The sequence below is a fragment of the Mustela nivalis genome, assembly GCF_964662115.1.
Source record: "Mustela nivalis genome assembly, chromosome: 11".
NCBI classification, from domain to species: domain Eukaryota; kingdom Metazoa; phylum Chordata; class Mammalia; order Carnivora; family Mustelidae; genus Mustela; species Mustela nivalis.
Window position 1 is genome coordinate 68,051,624 of NC_139030.1, and position 16,254 is coordinate 68,067,877.

Genomic DNA, 16,254 nt, shown 5'->3' on the forward strand with positions numbered 1-16,254 from the left:
CCCTGTCCTGTAGGGATAAGCGCCGTGAGGACATCAACTGGCTGGCTGACAAGACTGGAGAACGACCAGCACGTCAGCTGCCTCAGTGACAATGGTCAGGCAGTGTTCCAGGATTACAAACATATGCCTTCAGTGGTCAAGGGTTCAGGAGTCTGCAGCCCATTCTCAAATACTTCTGAAGAGTTATTTGTATGTGCGTGTTCACGCATGGCTGTGCTAGTACACGAAGTGGGGGTGAAGAAGCATGCCGGGGTGGGGGCAGGGGAACGCAAACCACAAAGCGAATGTGTAAAATGCCGTTGTGGGTGAAATCCAGGGTCAGGGCACATGAGGGTTCGCTGTGTTGTTCTAATTCTTACAGATTTTCTGTAAGTTTGGAAGTTATTCCCGAATGAAAGTCTTTAAAAACAGAAGGCTCTGAAATGCTGGCTGGAGGCTCTTTGTTGGGGGGAGGCGGGGGTAGGGAGCCAGGCCTGTTACCATGGGATGCCCCTGTGTCAACACCTGCAGGGTTCCCAGAAGGCCATGTGGACTTTCTGGACATCAGTCTCCTGTCTCTGAGAGGTCAGCCTGTCCACCATTCCAGGGGAGCAGAGATGGGGAGGCCTGTGGCAACACGGAGTACAGGCTTTCTCTTAAACATCCACTTGGAGGCTCACCTCATATTGTCCTCTGCCTTCTGAGCCAGACCCCGGAGAGGGAGGCCTTTGCCCTCTCCCAGTACAGGGAGGGGCTGCGGCTGTACCTGCTCCTCCTACAGATGCAACCAGGCTGTTACCAGCCCCAGCCTGCCCGGGGCCCACCAAGGTGCCCCCTAAACTCCTGCGGACACAGGATTCTGATCTTCCACTCCCTTCTCACTACTCTGCACTGCTCCCACTCATCTGCCCATTTCCCAACTTCTAAAACATTGCTGGCATTTGATTTCCTTTTCCATTCTTTGTTCTTACTAGTTTAAATTTAAAACAAAACAAAAAACAAAAAATACAACTCCTTCAATTTCATTCTGGTGGGGATTTGAGGGAATAATAATGAATACCACCTAATGTGTTTAATATGAAGTCTCTGATCCCTGCTTTTAACTTCTTCCAGTTACAAATTATTCTTTTCTGGAAAAATCACCTGAACTCGATTGGGATGGATGTGTGACTTTCATGTCTGCATGATACAGAAATTGACATGTGAGCCAGCAGCTGTGGGAGGCCCTGGGTCCATCACCTCACACAGTGAGCCTGGTACTGTCTTCACCAATGACTCAGTATACGATAGAACACAATTAACATTCTGTTGACAAAATAAGTTTTTTTTTTTCCCTAATAGGAAATTGAAAACTTGATGGCTAGGCTAAAAATGAAAGGAAAAGTAAAAGAGAACAAGTGTGGCTTGACTATGGGGGCCTGGATCAGCTGAGCCGTCCTAGATGACAATAGGTTAAAAAGTGCCCACAGAGGAATGCACGGCTAACACAGGCCCTGGATGCCCAGGATGTACCCCCATGGCGGTCAGGGCTGAGCAGGCCTCGGCAGGATGTCCACGTGCAACTGGAGGCCCACAGCTTTGCAAAGGCTGGACCAGAGGGCTCCCTAGAGGGCAGATCGCAGCAGCAAGTGGGCCACGGGGCCTGGGGCAGAGGACATGGGCAGCCCTTCCAGCATCTCCAGGCCATGGAGGAGGGCCTGTGCTCTAGCAGTCGCTTGCAGACGCTTCCCCATCACCAACCCCAGCATACACGTGCTTCACTGCGGGCAGAGCTCAGTGGCTCTTTATGGAACCGTTTGCCTCTGCATACACAGCCAACACAAAGGTTCCCGACGATTATACTGATGGTTATCATGCACCACAGCTTCTGACAGTTTCCGCTCTGTTATAGCTTTATGTCCTGAAATGACGACCGCAAACACCTCCCAGTGCAGCACATCCAGACCTGTGCAGGTCCACGCCTGAGGCCTGGAGATGGCTCTGTACAGAGGAGCCAGTGTTTCCATAAAAGATTCTATGGGGATGACCTTCAGGTCAACATCAGAGGTGGCATGTGACAGGGTGCCCCAGGGGCCAGAGGACTCTCTGACAGTGAGGAGAGAGAAACAAGGAAACATCCACTCCACGGGTGAGAGGTGGGATCAGATGATATGCAAGACTCCTCCTCCACGTCCAAGATCGTACACATCAGAACAAAATTTTACCAGCATGTGTTCAAGCCCCATTGAGTCAGTGCCCCCCCCCCCCTACCTGGAACACGAGGACACCCATGTGGGAAACAGCCAGGTTAATTCTGGCCCCCTCCCTGTCAGAAGCCGTGTGAAATCTGATGCCATACATTTCCAACTTCCGGGCAATTTCGAGCACCTGGAAATCCGACTCAGCAGGCGTCTGGCCCCTAGAGTAATAAAGGATGGCATGGTCACAGCACTGAAGCAACTTCATTTCTCAAAAAGCCAAAACATGTAACAGAATTGATTAGGAAGACAAAACACAATAAAACAAACCAAGGCTGGAGGCTTTGTTTCAGAGCAGACTGGTCCCTTTAAGTTTACTGACCCACGGAAATGCAGCATACCACACACACAGACCAAAGAAATTGTCTGTCTCCTTTTAGCCTGTACTCCATTTCCTGCCGGGCAGCATGCTTTTTGTATCCACTAGATGCTCAGCATTATACTTTGCCCTAAATACTGACACAATCTCATGCAAACATTATACACAGAGACAACTACTAAATGTAGGAAACACCAAAGATAACATCAGTATCTCATTCAACCCATTTCAATACTTTTCCAAAACATTTTCATAATGTACAATTCTAACCATTAGAATATACTTTTATAAGAATAAAATTATGACATTGAATAGAAATGTTTCTCAAATTCCCAGTCCATTCATGCTTCCAGGGAAGAGCCCATGACCTGTGTCACATGGACCAGCTCCAGAAGGGGGCTGTTCAGACAAAGCACAGCTGGGCCAAGGGGAGAGGGTCCTACTCAGAGGACCCCACTCAAGGTCTATGCCCTACATGTGGGGCTCTCTATCAACAACCCTTCCTCTTACTTCCAAATGTCTAAGCTTTGGGATTTTTTTAAAGTTTTTTTTTTTTTTTTATTTGAGAGAGAGAAAGAGCACAGCAGGGAGAAGCAGAAGGAGAGAGAATCTTTTTATTTATTTATTTGACAGAGAGAGAGAGAGAGAGAGAGATCACAAGTAGGCAGAGAGGCAGGCAGAGAGAGAGAAGGAAGCAGGCTCCCCACTGAGCAGAAAGCCCGATGTGGGGCTCGATCCCAGGATGCTGAGATCATGACCTGAGCCAAAGGCAGAGGCTTAACCCACTGAGCCACCCAGGGGCCCCAAGGAGAGAGAATCTTACGCAGACTCCCTGCTGAGTGAGCACTGAGGGGGATGGGGGAATGGTAGTGTTTGATCTCAAGACCGAGGTCAGGATCTGAGCCAGTACCAAGAGTCCAAAGCTTAACTGAATGCACCACCCAGAGGCCCCTGAGTTTTTGGATCTTTAAGGAACAACACAACTGTCTGGGTTATGCTATTCCCACAGTTTCTATTCTTGGGCTAAAATTTCCATTGAGTTTGTTATGGACACCCTATCAGCTAACATTTAAGAAATCATCACTAAGAAACACTGTGTGTGTGACAACTGTTTTCTAAGGTGTCCTGATGGGGAAGATCTGCTTACTACTTTCTAATTTTTTAAAATTTTTAGTAGGCTCCATGCCCTATGTTGGGCTTGAATTTACGACCCTGAGATTAAGAGCTATATGCTTTACTGACTGAGCCAGCCAGGCACCCCAAGATTTGTTCATCCCTAATGCTTCTAGTGACCACTGCCACAGCTTTGGAGTGGGGTGCTGCAGAGGCTAGGGGAGTTCTGAGGTGAAGCTAGAATCAGGGAGGCTAAGGGAAAGTCTGGTGAGGACTCAGTAGAAAAAGAGAGCAGAGAAAGCCTTTCTTCTCAGAGAAGCTCTAAGCCTTTGTGAACAGAACTGGGTAGATATGAGGACGGGAAAGGCTATTCTGGCAAGGTCTCAGAAGGAAGTGAGGAGTACACAGTATTAGAAACAGAAGAGAAGGGCGCCTGGGTGGCTCAGTGGGTTAAGCCACTGCCTTAGGCTCAGGTCATGATCTCAGGGTCCTCGGATGAGTCCCGCATCGGGCTCTCTGCTCAGCAGGGAGCCTGCTTCCCTTTCTCTCTCTCTGTCTTCCTCTCTACCTACTTATGATCTCTCTCTGTCAAATAAATAAATAAAATCTTAAAAAAAAAAAAAAGAGAGAAGAGAAGGTGATCCTTTTTATCAAGTGGCACAAAATTTGGTTGAATTATATTTATATCCTAGTGTTCTGTGGAGGGCAGAACTGGCCAGCAATGGAACTGGATGTTTAGCTGAAGAGATCTCTAGGCCAAGTCAGGAAGGTGCGGCTGGGCTGCTCTGACTGCTGCCAGGAAAGCACAAGAGAGAAGGGCCTGAGAGATGGAAGTGGGGAACAGAGAGGAAACAGAACTTTAAGACCAGGAAAATATTCACCTATGCATACTGCAGAAAATGAGGACACTAAGGGTGTAGCTAAATGGCTGAGGAGATCTGTATGGAGAGAAGTCAGGACAGTGGGAGAAGGACCCCAAAGGCAATTCAGGTCAGGGCTGCCCCTCCCATCACAGACTGGTGGGGGTTGAGGGCCCCACAGCCTCCACCAGGTCTCCAAGGCCAGGGCTGCCTGGAGGGCAGAGCACTGAGCCAAAGAGGATTATTTCTGAGACTTAAGGTCTAACGTCATTTGCCTTGCTAGCTGTTGGGCTTGCCTGAGACCTGTTACCCTTCCCTTTGTTCCAATTTCCTCCCTTTGGAGGGGAGTGCCAATCCCATGCTGTCCCCAGCATAGTATTCTGTTTTCACAGGTCCACAGCTGGAGGAGACTTGGCTTCAGGCAGAACCCTAACTGGAGTCCCAGCCAGTCCTCATCAAGATGAGATTCAGGAGAGGCTGTGGGCCTGGGAGGGTTTTCGAGTTGATGCAGGAGCAGTGGGGACGTTCAGGCTATTAGGATGGAATGAATATATTGTGCATGTGAGGGGGACATGAATTGTGGGAGGGGTGGAATGTTACAGGGTGAATCAATGTCTGTGTCCTCCAAATCCTAGGCTGCAGCCAAACCCCCAATATGAGAGTATTTGGAGAGGGGTCTTTGGGAGGGGCCCGTGCAGAGGACTCCTGAATATTAGTGGTCTCAAAACAGAGGCTCCAGGGAGCACCCAGCCTCTTCCACCCTATAAGGACAGAGCGAGAGATGCCATTTATGAAACATGAAGCAGGTGCTCAGCACCACCGAATCTACCAGGGCCTCCATGTTGGACTTCTGGCCTCTAGAACTGTGAGAAATCAAGATCTGTGGGCTACAAGCTACCCAGCCTGGGGCGCTCAGTTACAGCAGCCCCGAAGGACTAAAACACCAGCTTCCAAACCTTTTTTTTCACTCTCAAGATCCAAAAGAACTGTGATTAAAAAAAAAAAAATTCCTTCAATATCTTATTCAGTGATTACTGAGGTGTGTTTCCGGTGGGCCAAGGAAGATGTTATATACTAGGTAAGAAATTTATCTTTGTCAGGGAATACTTGAGTAACTCAGGCAGTCAAGGGACTGCATTCGGCTCAGGTCATGACCCTGGGGCCTGGGATTGAGCCCCGCATCACTCCTGGCTCAGTGGAGAGTCTGCTTCTCCCTCTGCCACTTCCCCCCACCTTGTACTCATTCTCTAACAAATAAATAGATAAAATCTTAAAATTTTTTTTTATCTTGGTTAAAATGAAGGTACCACATTATATTTAAAAAACCACCACAAAAAATGATTTAAGGAAAAGAAGTACAAGTATCTGATGACTGGAAGATTAAGTCAACACATCAGAACCATGAGAGGGCCCCTGCTTGGCTCCGTCAATGCAAGCATGTGACTCAATCTGGGGGCTCGCAGAGATCACTTAAAAATTAAAATCTTGGGGTGCCTGGGTGGCTCTGTCGGTTAAGCCTCTGCCTTCAGCTCAGGTCATGATCCCAGGGTCCCAGGATCAAGCCCTGCATGGGGCTCCCTGCCCAATGGGGAACCTGCTTCTCCCTCTGCCTGCTGTTCTTCCTATTTGTGCCTCTCTCTCTCAAGCTCTCTGACAAGTAAGTAAGTAGGTAAGTAAAAAGAAAAAGAAAAAAATTAAAAAAAAAAAATCTTTAGCGGGGGAATAAAAAGAATCAGGAGAGCCCAGAGAGTGACAGCAGAGCTTCCATGCTCTGTCCTCCCATGGAAAGAGCCCAGGTTTAGTCCTCTATGAAACACATCACCCAATTTCTTAACTGGCTTTCACAAGTATATATATAAATATATACATTTATCTATCAATCAGAGTGGGAGAGCGAGCACACAAGCAGGGAGGGTAGCAGGCAGAGGGAGAAACTCAGCAAGGAGTCTGATGTGGGGCTTGATCCCAGGACCTTAGGATAATGACCTGAGCTGAAGGCAGATGCTTCACCAGCTGAGCCCCCAGGTTCCCCTTTCAGTTTTTAAGGCAGTCACCTTAAGACACACACCTGACACGCTGATACACATGCACATATACACAAACACTGTGGGCACATGAGCACATGTGCAAACACACAGACACACAAGCACAGGGGCACATACACATGTGCACAAGTGCCCTCCTCGGGGCGTCTTTGCTCGTGGCCAGGTGGCTCTCAAGAGTGACTACTCACAGACCTTCACCATCCCCTCACCTCACTTCCAGTGTGAGCCTGGCCTTCACTCTGAACCTCACCTCACAGGCACACTTGCATCCACACTCGCTGCGCCTGGGGCTGAGCCCCTGCCTGAGGGTGCCCTTTCCTGACATGCTGCCCCTTGGTGTCCGAGGCTCTCTCTCTGCCTCCCTCGCTGCCCGTTCTCAGGACCTCTGGTGGTGCCCCTTCCTCACTCACCCTCCCATGGCCAGGTTTTAGGGTCTGTCCTACGTTCTGCTCACTTCTCCGTCTGCCCTTCCCCTCCCCTTCCTAGGTGACCTGCACAGCCGGTCTGCTCACATGCTGACAACACTCTGCCTACATCCTGGACCCATCTTCCTGCTGGCGCCAGTGCAGGGCCCCACCCCCATTCTAGGAATAAATCCTGAATGGGTCATTGTCTCCTCTGGGATGGGCATGGGACTCAGACTGGCATTGGGAGATGGCCCCTTGCTTCTCTTCCCAGGTGTGCTGGACTCTGACACTAAGAGATGCCCCAAACTGTGACATCCAAGATCAGGCGGGTGACTACACTCAGTCTTGCCACGAGAGGAGGGTCACACATAGCTTCCTGTCGGCAGCAGGCACTGTTACTCGCCCCACTGCTTAAAGCAGAACTTCAGGTGGAATAGTGGGTGGCAGGCTCGGTCCGCGAGCCTCCTCCTGCCCTTCCAAGCTGCTGCCTCTGCCTGAATGCCCCTCAGCAACCCGATGTGGCTAATTCCTCAAAGATGCCTGCCTGCCCCAGCAGCCCAGCCACTCACCCTTCTCCTCACAGTGAAGGAGGCTCTGTCTGTTCTGTAGCTAACATATCCTAACACACATACACCCGCACAGCCCAAGGCTGCCCCAATGGCAGGCACACAAAAGGCACTCACTCCCTAAGAACTGTGAGTGGCAAAATGCACGAGAAGTATGCAGTCTTGTGGGGGTAATACAAAGTCCTCCAAAGTGAGGATCTTGGTCCGCTGTTCAAGCTACCCCCTCCCCCGGTGTGGACAGTAGGGACTGACAGACAGCTGGCACCCAAACCTTTGATGAAAAGCTGAGAGGGATCCCTATGGAGCTTTTCCCACAAGGCTTATCTGACCAAAATAAACCCACATACACAGGCCTCTTCTCAAGGGCAAGACCAAGCCATCACCCCCTCTCCTGTCTACTTTCCCTTTGGTGGGTTCAAGATGACAACCACCTTCCCTTGGCCCTAGCCCTCCCTCCTCATGGCTCCTACCTGCACCTCTTTACTCTCAAAAAGCACACCAGTGTTGAGAAACCTAAATGAAGTCACTCACAGGGCAGCTCTGTGATGCCCGCATCTGCCAGCCCTACCCAACCTCGTAGGAGGGCCCACAGAGGCTCAACAGGCTTACCACACATGTCTCGCACAACACTCCGTAAGAATGCTCACATGCAGTTGCCCCTGACACCCTGCCCTCTGGTCACTCTAGTCAGGGTGTGGACTCCATTCTAGCCTCCCTCTAGCAGTGGCCCCCAGGCAGCAGAAATGACTCTGGTCAGGCTTGCAGAAGCCTCAGTGGTGGCTTCTGTTATGTAAACACACTAGTTTGTCATGCAATGTGGTGACAGGGGGCCAGCAGTCAGCTCTGATGGACTCACGTGTGCTTCCGGTGGAATTCCAGAATCTTCTCAAGAGAATGCTCCTGACTGGGCAGGTACTCATTGGCTTTGAGGTGCTCTCGGTCCAGGGTTTCATCATAATCTCCTATTTCCGCTGAAATGAGACAGTAAGAGACGATTCTTACTTTCAAATAAAGAAAAATACAAGCATTTGTACATGCAAATGCATGAATTAAAAGTAGAAAAAAAATTATCCTAAATCTATAGTAAAAGAATATATCCTGTTTATCAAATAAACAGGATCTTGTATTTTACTTTTCCACATATCTTAAGCTGTTAAAGGCAAATAGGAAGGCAGGTAAACAAGTTTCTTCCTGAGTTCTGAAGAATAAAGATGCTGGTGAGTGATCCCAAGAAGGCCGATGCTGAGCCACCAGTCTATCCTGGGCAGTTTGTTGTGTCTTAAGCCACGCTTTATCCGCCTGCAGTCTCAAGACTGTTGTGACCAGGAGTATGTATCTTATTTTTCTCATTTTATTTGTTTCAGGACAATGTGTTTTAAATCATTTTTTCCCTCAGAGCCTCTCAAATTCTTGAGCAACAATGTCTCTTTCTAATTTCATGATCTTGAGGCTACTCATGTTTCAAGAATCATAGTTAAGCCCAATTACCTTAAACGAGCTGCTTTTTTTGTTTTGAGACAGCCTCAAATTCACAGCAAGGTGCACGCACAGTATCTAGCAGGTCAGGGACCAGGACACAAGTGCCCAGCGGCATAGCGCCCGCCTCAAAACGGGACAGGAAGTCCTGGGCTCAAACTTTCAGACATGTTATTCGGCACCGGGGGAACTCCAGCCTAGCAGCGGCGTGCTTCCCTCCTCCTCCTCTGTCAGCTGAGGGCTCCATAAAGCTCCAGCAAGGCACAGGCTGCTTTCATAACCTCTTCCTACGCCATAATTCTCCCTGTTCTTCTGAGCCATCCCTTGCTCTGTGTGACATACTGAGAAATGTGTTCTTTCTTCTCAGGATTTGATACCTAACTCATCACCAGAGGGGCTGTGACGTTCATGCCAGAGAGGTCTCTTTCCAGGGATGCTTAGGGTCAGGGCTGCCATTTGGCTCCCAGACTGAACACTGATGGGAAAATGCAAGAAGGCACAAAGGAGAGACATTTCCAAAGACCCTGTGTGGCTGCAGACCTTGGCCTTGAGCCTTTCTTTCTGGGTGGGGACTGCCTCAAGAACCTCCACTTCGTAGATGTTAATCTCCAGCTTATCAGAGGAAATGGGCAAATTAAAGGCCTGGTCTTCCTCACACTCACGAACCTTAAGGTGTTTCAGGTGCCAGTGGTCAAGAGCGCTGTGCATTTCAGGCCTTGGACATGGCTGGTGCCTTTGCCCAGGGCAGGGAGATACTCACCCTGCAGAAGGTGGGATGCCAGGAGGGCAGCCGTGGTGTCTGTGCAGGGCAGACGCTCCTCCAGGAGGTCTCTCTTAAGTTGCAAGGCAAACAGGTATCTAGGAGTTCAAAACAGCACAAATGTCAACTCCAAAGGCCCTGGCGTGTACCCCCATATCTGCATCACAGGAGAGCACAGAGCCCCAGGAAACAGCAGCAACCAGGGACATCAGAGCAGACCGTGAGCAAAGGCAAAGTGACAGGAGGCCCTTCGCAGGTGGCGGCTCAGTGGACGGGGTCACGCGCAGCAGACTGCACACACAGAAGCTCTCAGACGCTCGCCTTCCAAACACACCACACCTTTAAGGGGAAGCTCACAAGTTCTCATTACTTCAGTTACACACACAAAACTGTGCTCAACAATTCTGCTGTGAAAGAGGAAAAATATCCAATTAAGATATGACTTTAAATGCGGCTCTAAGAGCTGTAGACAGATTGAAGATATTTGGTCTTGGCTAGAATCAGAGAAACAGGCACTCCTGAATGGTAAGAGTAACTAGAGAAGACAATTTGAATATATTCAGTATATTCATATATTCATTTATTCCATCAACAAATAATTGCTGAGCAAGTATTACAGTCCAGGTACTAATCCTGGAGGTGGAAGTACAATGCAAGACAAACTGTCTCCTTATTGGAATTTATACTCGAGAGTGAGTTTACAATTTAAATGTGCCCACCCTTGAACTTAGCAGTTTTACCTTTATGAAACTTTCCTGGAGATATATTTTCCAGAGTTTACAAAGATATGTGGGCAAGGCTGTTTACTTGCAGCGATACAGCAAAGAAACACTGGAAATCATCTAATTGCATGGATAGGAAAAGAGTTCAATAACACAGACTGTAGACACTCGCACTGCTGTGGAAAGACATCCATGACAGACTACAACATGTGAGTAGAAAACAAAATAAGAAACAACAAACCTAAAGTACTCTGCGTGCAGTGATACCGCTTTGTAAAGTATTGTTTTTAAAGACCCACGTCCACTTGTATATCCTATGAACCCATCTGGAAGGCACACCTCAAGCGGTACTACTTCTGGGGACAGTGCCGTGGGCAGAGAGCAAGGACTACATTCACTTTCTACATAGCTTTACTGTGAAGTTTTTCTTCTTTTATCATGAACAGTAAATTTTTCTTATAAATAGAAAAAAAGGAACTTCTGAATAAACATACCTTGGCCCCAGGACCCAGAATTAGGTAACACTTCCTATTCCTTGTTACTTTCCAGGTATATATATATATTTAAAAGTTATTCCCTCAAAGAAGATGTTTGGTAAATGTCAGGTACATAATACACTATGAAGGTGAGCTCTGTGTTCACTCTTAAAAACACTTTTTGCTATTCTTGGGGTTCAGTCTTGTTATCCATCAAATGAGGGGCTGGACTAATGGGATCCCAACATTTCCCTGAGGTTGACAGTCTGTGATTTTGTGATGTTACAAGGCTCTATAAAAATGTTCTAAGGAGAGGTTCATAAGAGCGTAGAAATCCATATTTAGTCAGAAGAGCTGTTACTTCTACAATGATATCATAGCTCTCTTTTATCTTACATCTGATCTTGGGTTTTGAGTTGGTACATAAAACACAAGGAAAAAAGCTTCCATAATCTGTTACCAAGATAAAACAACTGTAAACATTTTCTTTCACTTACTTCTGCCATAAAAGAAATCACCTCAACTATTTCTGCTCCATATATTCATAAAGACTTCTCCCAGCTGAGTACTTTGTACATTTATGGTGAGTGAGACTCCTCAGAACCCACACCCAGGCACAAACCTGTGCTCAGCTGGAGACTATCACTTTCACAGTACACTAACACATAACCCCCATCTTCATCCCCAAATTTTACCATAAACCCTTTTCTAAGCTCTGTTGGCATTTGTGTTTGTGCAAGGGTTAACTACTTCTTTTAATGCCACACGTGGGTCACAGCTTCTATGTGTGTGTTGTAGCTCTATTCATTCTGGGAACACAGAGATCCTGAACCCCTGATGAGCCAGGTGACACAGGAGACACAGGTGAATTCTAGACCCTGCCGGCGACAGCTGTGTTTCAGAAGGGGCTACTGCACCTTGTATATTCTTCCTGCAACTGACCCGGATCAGGTGGGAAAAATTTCACTGCTAGGCGAAGCAACGCGTTCTTTGGCCCTGTGAAAAGAAACACTTACTTAAAAAAAATTTTTTTTTTAAAGATTTTATGTATTTGTCAGAGAGAGAGAGAGAGCACAAGCAAGCTCGAGAGCGCATAAGTAGGTGGAGGGGCAGGCAGAAGGAAAGGGAGAAGCAGACTCCCTGCTGAGCAAGAAGCCTGATGCCAGGCTCCAGCCCAGAGTCCTGGGATCACCACCTGAGCCAAAGGCAGACCTTCACTGTGAGCCAAGTGAGCCACCCAGGCGTCCCTGTAAGGAAATATATTAAACTTCACAAGTAAAGTCAATCCCACTATTTTCTGACATCTTTATATACTTAGTGAAAGAAAAACGTCATCATTCATTACACTAAACCAGAACAACCGGATTGCAGGAAAGAAAAAGCAGAAGGTGTTAGCTTATCTGAGCATCTTAGCTTTACTGAAATTTTATAATAACACAGCTCTGTAATTTTCACCAAGCAGAAAAGAGAAGGTGTTGTGCTACAGGGCCACGATGACCTAAATGGCCTTAGGTCACCAGTGACTAATGAAGCTACTGGCACTCATCCTTCTCTCTCACATGGGACCAGATTGCAGGTGAATCTGGACCCTGGGAGAGCACCCTGTAACTAAGAGGCATTACTATGCATCCCAAATTTTAAAATTTAGCAGAGACTAACTAAAATAATGTTTATAATTACAAAACAGTATAAACTATTTTATTAAAAATGTAATTAAATTGTGTGTCAACTATACTCAAAAAATAAAACCACAAAAAATAAACTTTTAAAAACTGTTAAAAAAATTAAGAAGCTAATTAATGAAGAACCTTAATGCCTTTTATAACTTGGGGGGGAGAAACTGCCTACTTATTTTTGCATACTGGCCAAAATTAAAGTGACCCATCCAAGAGCATGTCCTGTCACCGCTGCATTTGAGAATCACTGACTGTCCCCAGCTGCCGCAGGCTGAGACTAAGCAGCATAATGACCTCCAAGTTCACGTGCTGTTGGCGATCAGCCCACTGCTCCCCAGGGTGCTGACAGTGAATATCTGAACATACAATGTGAACAGTCAAGAAAAAAAGCATCTTAAATGAACAGAATCTTAAAGAGTTTTTAAAAATGACTTACTTCGTACTTGCCTAATGATGGGCTTCATAGGTTCCAGCCAAATCTAAAAAGGATTTAAGAAAAGAGATCAAATCCATTCAACAATTTCTCTATTTAATAACAATGTTCCAAAATACAGAACTGTTTCTAACTAGGAGACATATTTAAGGCTGTGCTCTTACACTAGTCAAATCCTGACAGAATACCCAGGAGGGGCACAGGAGCGCCTGCTTCGAAAAGTGTGGGAGGAGGACGAGACGCCACACAGGCCGGAACCCCTGCACTCCGTCACGTGCACACTGTAGCTACATACAGCATGGGTACCAACCATTATTTGGGGGGGTATCTGTTAGGGCCAAACAAATCTTTGGTACAAAGTGCACCTGTAAACAACTAATGAACAAGAATGCCACTGCATGAAGGAGTGAGCAGAACTCTGTAATGCTGACATGCTTCCTGAATAGGCTGAGTTTGGTTTCTTATTTTGTTTTGTTTTTTAAGTAGACTCCACACCCAGCAAGGAACCCAATGCGGGGCTTGAACTCACAACCATGAAATCAAGACTTGAGCTGAAATCAAGAGTCGGACACTTAATGGACTGAGCCACCCAGGGGCCCGATTATGGTTTCTTTAAAATAGTTCTACCTGTAAATATTAAAGTTCCACACTTTTCAAGGTTCATCTGTCATGTCACATGAGGGATAACCAACGGATTTAATAGAAGTTTGTTCAAAATGATTATCATGCAGATGTCTAAGCGGTTGTTCTGGATTTCCTGGGCACATGTATTGGTGGGGAGAAGAAATTTAAGGAGGATGGGAACTTGGCTTAGCTAAAAGGCAATCGCAGTCTGAGTCTGCACAGTACAGCTGGTAACAGCAATGTGACAGAGGATGGTGCCTATCACTGCAGCAGGTCCTCAAGAGCTCTCTGCGGTCACGTGCACAGTCAGCACCCCTAACTCCCCGAGAGCCCATCTGCAAGAATAAGGCAAGGATACATACCCAGTAGGACCGGGGGTGCTGAAACTCCAGCCCGAAGTAATCACACTCAGTCAGGTTCAAGCGCCTCCATACCTGAGTCAGCAACATCTGGCCGTCGCGCTTAGGCTGTGAGGGGCAGGGAGGGGAACACAGGAGGGTGAGGGCCTTCCCTTGACACAGGTGTGTGAAATGCCATGCTGTGACCTGGCCTCCCCCATGTTAAACTCCATCCTACCGAACTCCTGGCTTCACTCTACCTTCTGTAAGGTTTACAAACCATCACAAAGCAAATAAAAGAGCCCAAGGCTCTTTGTGCTCAGAAACTGATACCAGTATAAAGCGAGACAATTCCTTCAGTCTTGTATTCTCAGTTGTGTCTGTAGCCGTTTTTCTTTGTAACTTGGGGCATTTTCAGAACACAGAACCCATTTTCAGCCTCAGAAAACATCTGAACAAACAATTTGATATTTACTAAAAAGGTGGATCTCATACTCCCATGTTTGCACAAGATCCAAGTGAATATTATTTGGTAACAACATTAGCAAGAACATGGACTGTTTAAACACGAGATGGCAATCAGCTCTCCATTTATTTTTAAAAAATTTAAAAAATATTTTATGTATTTATTTGACACACAGAGAGAGATCAAAAGTAGGCAGAGAGGGGGAAGCAGGCTCTGGGTGAGCAGAGAGCCTGGTGTGGGACTCAATCACAGGACCCTGAGATCACAACCCAAGCAGAAGGCAGAGGCCCAACCCGCTGGGCCACCTATGCACCCCAGCTCTCCATTTAGAAGAATAGAATTAGATCTCTGGTCTGCGCTGCTCACAGAAAAAATTCCAGTGGACTGAAGAATAAAAAAAACAGAGAATAATATTTCTCCAGTCTTCAGGTAAGTTAAGTTTTCCTCAGTATAGCATAAAGACAGATCTGATTAAATAAAGATGAAAAACTTCTAAACAGAAACGGTGAACAAAGTTACAATTTATTTTATTTTATTTTTTTAAAAAGATTCTATTTATTTTGAGAGACAGAGATCACAAGTAGGCAGAGAGGCAGGCAGAGAGAGAAGGGGAAGCAGGCTCTTCCTAGCTGAGCAGAGAGCCCGATGCGGGGCTCAATCCCAGGACCCTGGGATCATGACCTGAGCCGAAGGCAGAGGCTTTAACCCACTGAGCCACCCAGGCGCCCCACAAAGTTACAATTTAGAGTCATACTGAAACAAATTATAATTTATCTTTTGTATTGCTCTTATGAATTGGATAAAGACATATAAATGGCTTTTAGGCACAGAAAAAGGTACTCAAGCCCTCTAATAAGGAAATAAATTAAAACAGCAAGGTGTCTTTTTTCCCTATCTCAGAGGCCTGGGAGAGCGATGTGGTGCGGCTGCGGCAAGACAGCCATGTCACATACCACCAGGCGAACCCCCATCCATCCTATCTTCTGGGAGAATTTGCAAACACCTCCACAATTAAAGTATACACACATATCTTTGCTCCAGCAATTCTACTTCTAGAACTTTCTCCTGCAGATACTCTCACACAGCTGCACTCACACTGCATTTGCCATTTAGTACTGAGGGGAGGTGGTGGGTGGGACTAGTGCTCTCACTTTTACCTTGCTGACTAAATTCTCTAATGTATAAATTTTTCATCAATGGCATCTGTCATTCCCCCCTCCTTTTTTCTTTATTTCTTTTCAGTGTTCCAAAATTCATTGTTTATGCAACAAACCCAATGTTCCACGCAATACGCGCCCTCCTTAATACCCACCACCAGGCTCACCCACACCCCACCTCCTCCCCTCCAAAACCCTCAGTTTGTTTCTCAGAGTCCACAATCTCTAATGGTTCGTCTCCCTCTCCACTTTCCCCAACTTTCTTCTCCTCTCCATCTCCCCATGTCCTCCATGTTATTCCTATGCTCCACAAGTAAGCAAAACTATATGATAATTGTCTCTGGTTGACTTATTTCACTCAGCATAATCTATTCCAGTCCCATCCATGTTGATAGAAAAGTTGGGTATTCATCCTTTCTAATGGAGGCATAATACTCCATAGTATATATGGACCACATCTTTATACATTCGTCTGTTGAAGGGCATCTTGGTTCTTTGTCAGTTTGGTGACTGTGGCCATTGCTGCTATGAACACAGGGGTACAGATGGCCCTTCTTTTCACTACATCTGTATCTTTGGGGTAAATACCCAATAGTGCAA

General features: G+C 46.6%; 1 protein-coding gene across 19 annotated transcripts in view; it reads right to left on the bottom strand.

The window, feature by feature from the left end:
* Window positions 1–16,254, bottom strand: part of FARP2 (FERM, ARH/RhoGEF and pleckstrin domain protein 2) — a 112,673-nt gene that overhangs the window by 46,253 nt on the left and 50,166 nt on the right. For all 19 annotated transcript variants that reach the window (XM_082689639.1, XM_082689640.1, XM_082689651.1 and 16 more), the window contains exons 3-8: window positions 14,056–14,160; window positions 13,073–13,115; window positions 11,878–11,956; window positions 9,763–9,860; window positions 8,383–8,497; window positions 2,230–2,377 (exon numbers count right to left, since the gene is read on the bottom strand). In XM_082689639.1, coding sequence (XP_082545765.1) covers window positions 2,230–2,377; window positions 8,383–8,497; window positions 9,763–9,860; window positions 11,878–11,956; window positions 13,073–13,115; window positions 14,056–14,160 — 588 coding nt within the window. The remainder of the gene's footprint in view (window positions 1–2,229; window positions 2,378–8,382; window positions 8,498–9,762; window positions 9,861–11,877; window positions 11,957–13,072; window positions 13,116–14,055; window positions 14,161–16,254) is intronic.